General features: G+C 41.3%; 1 protein-coding gene across 1 annotated transcript; it reads right to left on the bottom strand.

The window, feature by feature from the left end:
* Positions 1–1,246: 1,246 nt before the first annotated feature.
* On the bottom strand, positions 1,247–2,184 carry LOC129767141 (uncharacterized). The gene has a single exon (XM_055767762.1). It carries the CDS (start codon positions 2,182–2,184, stop codon positions 1,474–1,476), a length of 711 nt encoding a protein of 236 aa, XP_055623737.1. The 3' UTR covers positions 1,247–1,473.
* Between the last annotated feature and the right edge of the window lie 368 nt (positions 2,185–2,552).

Below are 2,552 nucleotides of genomic sequence, written 5' to 3'. Positions count from 1 at the left end.
GTTCCGTTGCTGGTTCGAGGAAGGTCCGTAAACCCATGAGCTAGCAGCCCTTGACTGATGTCTTCCGAATTGCAAATAGAGCTGAACTATCTCATCAACTCAGCCAGAACAGCATCCAGAGGGCTTGACTTGGAGAAATTATTAATGATGGTCCTCTTCTTGGCGTTGGATCTGGATGTTGGTAGAACTTCTTCAGGCAATTCAAATAGCGGCATAAAGGCAAATATTATTCATGGTGTAGAAATAAAAATCACCGAAATAACCGGTTATTGATTGTGAATTTACCGGTAATTCGGTAATGTAAAATGACCGGTAGTGGTAAAACCGGTTAACAATCCCTAGTGCCCAGGAAGGCAAATTGTTTGGTAGACAAATTTCATACGATGATTTTTTCCAATTACTGCGTCAAAGTTCTCTCCTGAGTTGGCAAACCGATTGGGACACTGGAAATCTTGGGCGGTGGTTATATTCAATTATTCCAAATGTTTTTTTGAGAGCGTGGTTCAAAGGTTTGGACGTAAGTCGTGACTCCATTCGTGTAATGAGTAGACTTATGTCCAACCACTACTCATTAGATGTGCATGTTTACAGAATAAATCTTGTTCGAAGCAATGTCTGTCGGTGTGGAAACGGTTCGATCACGCGGTTTGGCAATGAACGGATAATTACGCAGCCAGAAAGTACCTTTTGAATGTCCTTGAGCCTCAAGGTAGACAACCCTATGTTCCTATCAGAGACATGTTGGGAACTCGCGACATCTGCTATATGTAGTCGATCTATATGTTTGTGAAACGGCCTAGTATAAGAATTCAATGCCTTTATATTTTTCTTTTTCGTTATTAGTTTGTTTGTCTTGTCCCCTCATCTCACCTTCGACAGCCAGTCGAATACCAGATGCCACCCCTAGTCCTAATGCACAACTCTACAGTGCGAGTGGCAAATCTCGGTTGAGACAACTTTATCCAATTTTCATATCCCAAACCTGACCAGTCCCACAAACTTGTTACCCCCTTAACCTCGAGTAAACCGCGAGTAATCGGTCGAAGCCTTCTAACCATAGATTTAAGATTAATTAATGTAAACAAAACTGAATTAGCGGCTCCGTAAAGCTTCTGCGATTGAGCCTTACGAATAAACGATTTGGAAAAAACCCGTTGCAAAATATGCAAAAGTAGATGTAGAAATGACGCGAAATCATTAATAAATTAAAATCACATATTTTTCTGATTGATTCAAATAAGAATGCCAATAAACAATTTCAATTTATTGGCAGTGAGCGTGTAAAATTTTCAGTTTAATTATTGGAAATTTACAATTAAAATTTTCATCACTATAGCACATCCTAACTTTAATCCAAACCCGTTGGAACAAGGGCCGGTCGGTCAATACATATACACTGGTTTTGACTGATATTCCACTTTAGATTCTTATAATAGCATGGTCTTAAAATAAATCCTTAATTCACTCGTAATTCTACATTGCATCATCGGTGATGGCATTGGCCAGATCATTGAGACCATTCGAGAGCTGTAGCAGCGCAGCCGACATATTGGTCAGGGCTTGGGCAATAGCATACTTGGAATCGTCTAATCGTCGTTTCTTAATCACAGATTCAAGTTTCTCTGACGTGCGTTTCAAATCTTCTCTCAGCCTTTCCTGGGATGGTCGCACTATTTTTGGTTTGAGAAATTCGCTGGTACCTTCTAGCGCGGATGTGGTCATTTCGACATACTCTGCGGTGGTCACCGCTGCTGCTTCTGCCATAGTTTTCAGCTCTTCGTTCGTAGGTTTTCGAATCTCCAACTGCGATGCAACATCCACTTGTGTGTGTTCCGTTACAACGGGTTTCGAAAAACTAGCAACAAATTCCTCGTCCAGGGGATCTTCTGAATAATGTTCTATCACAATTTCCTCTTTTTGAACACCTGTATCATCTGGAAAATATTCCTCATGATCGTTAGACATAGTTGGTGTTTCGAGGCCTGCAACACTTTGTTGTCCGATGGCTTTATTCCACAAGTCCAGAATATCGAAATTTCCGGCAGCTGTAAGGATCCTCACCTCGAGTGGATTTGGCGCAGTTTTTCTCGATCTTCCCTCGGCTATGAGCCGACATTTCCTTTTTAGGTTTATTATCACGTCGGCCCAATATTTGACCCATTTCGCTGGTGGTGGGGCTGCCATAAAGTTGAAACCCAAATTTCCGCATAACTCGAGAATTAATCAAGCAAATAAAACCAAATTTGGCATGTGGAGGTTTTAGGGTGCAATAAATGTTTTTACGGTGGTTATACACTACACCCCCCTCTCTAGGAGGGAGCTGCCATACAAATGAAAGACAAATTTCTGCATAATCCGAAAACTGATCAAGCAAAGTGAGCCAAATTTGTCTTGCGAATGTTTTAGGGGACACTAATCCCCTCGCTCTGAGTGAGGGGGGGGGGAAGGTACTGCCATACAAACGAAACATACATTTCGGCATAATTCAAAACCTAATCAAGTAAACTGAATCTAATTTGACATGTGGAGGTTTTAGGGGGCAAGAAACATTT

This window comes from Toxorhynchites rutilus, chromosome 2 (assembly GCF_029784135.1).
Source record: "Toxorhynchites rutilus septentrionalis strain SRP chromosome 2, ASM2978413v1, whole genome shotgun sequence".
Lineage (NCBI taxonomy): Eukaryota > Metazoa > Arthropoda > Insecta > Diptera > Culicidae > Toxorhynchites > Toxorhynchites rutilus.
Note: the sequence above shows the minus strand (reverse complement) of the source record. Positions and strands in the feature narration are given on the sequence as shown.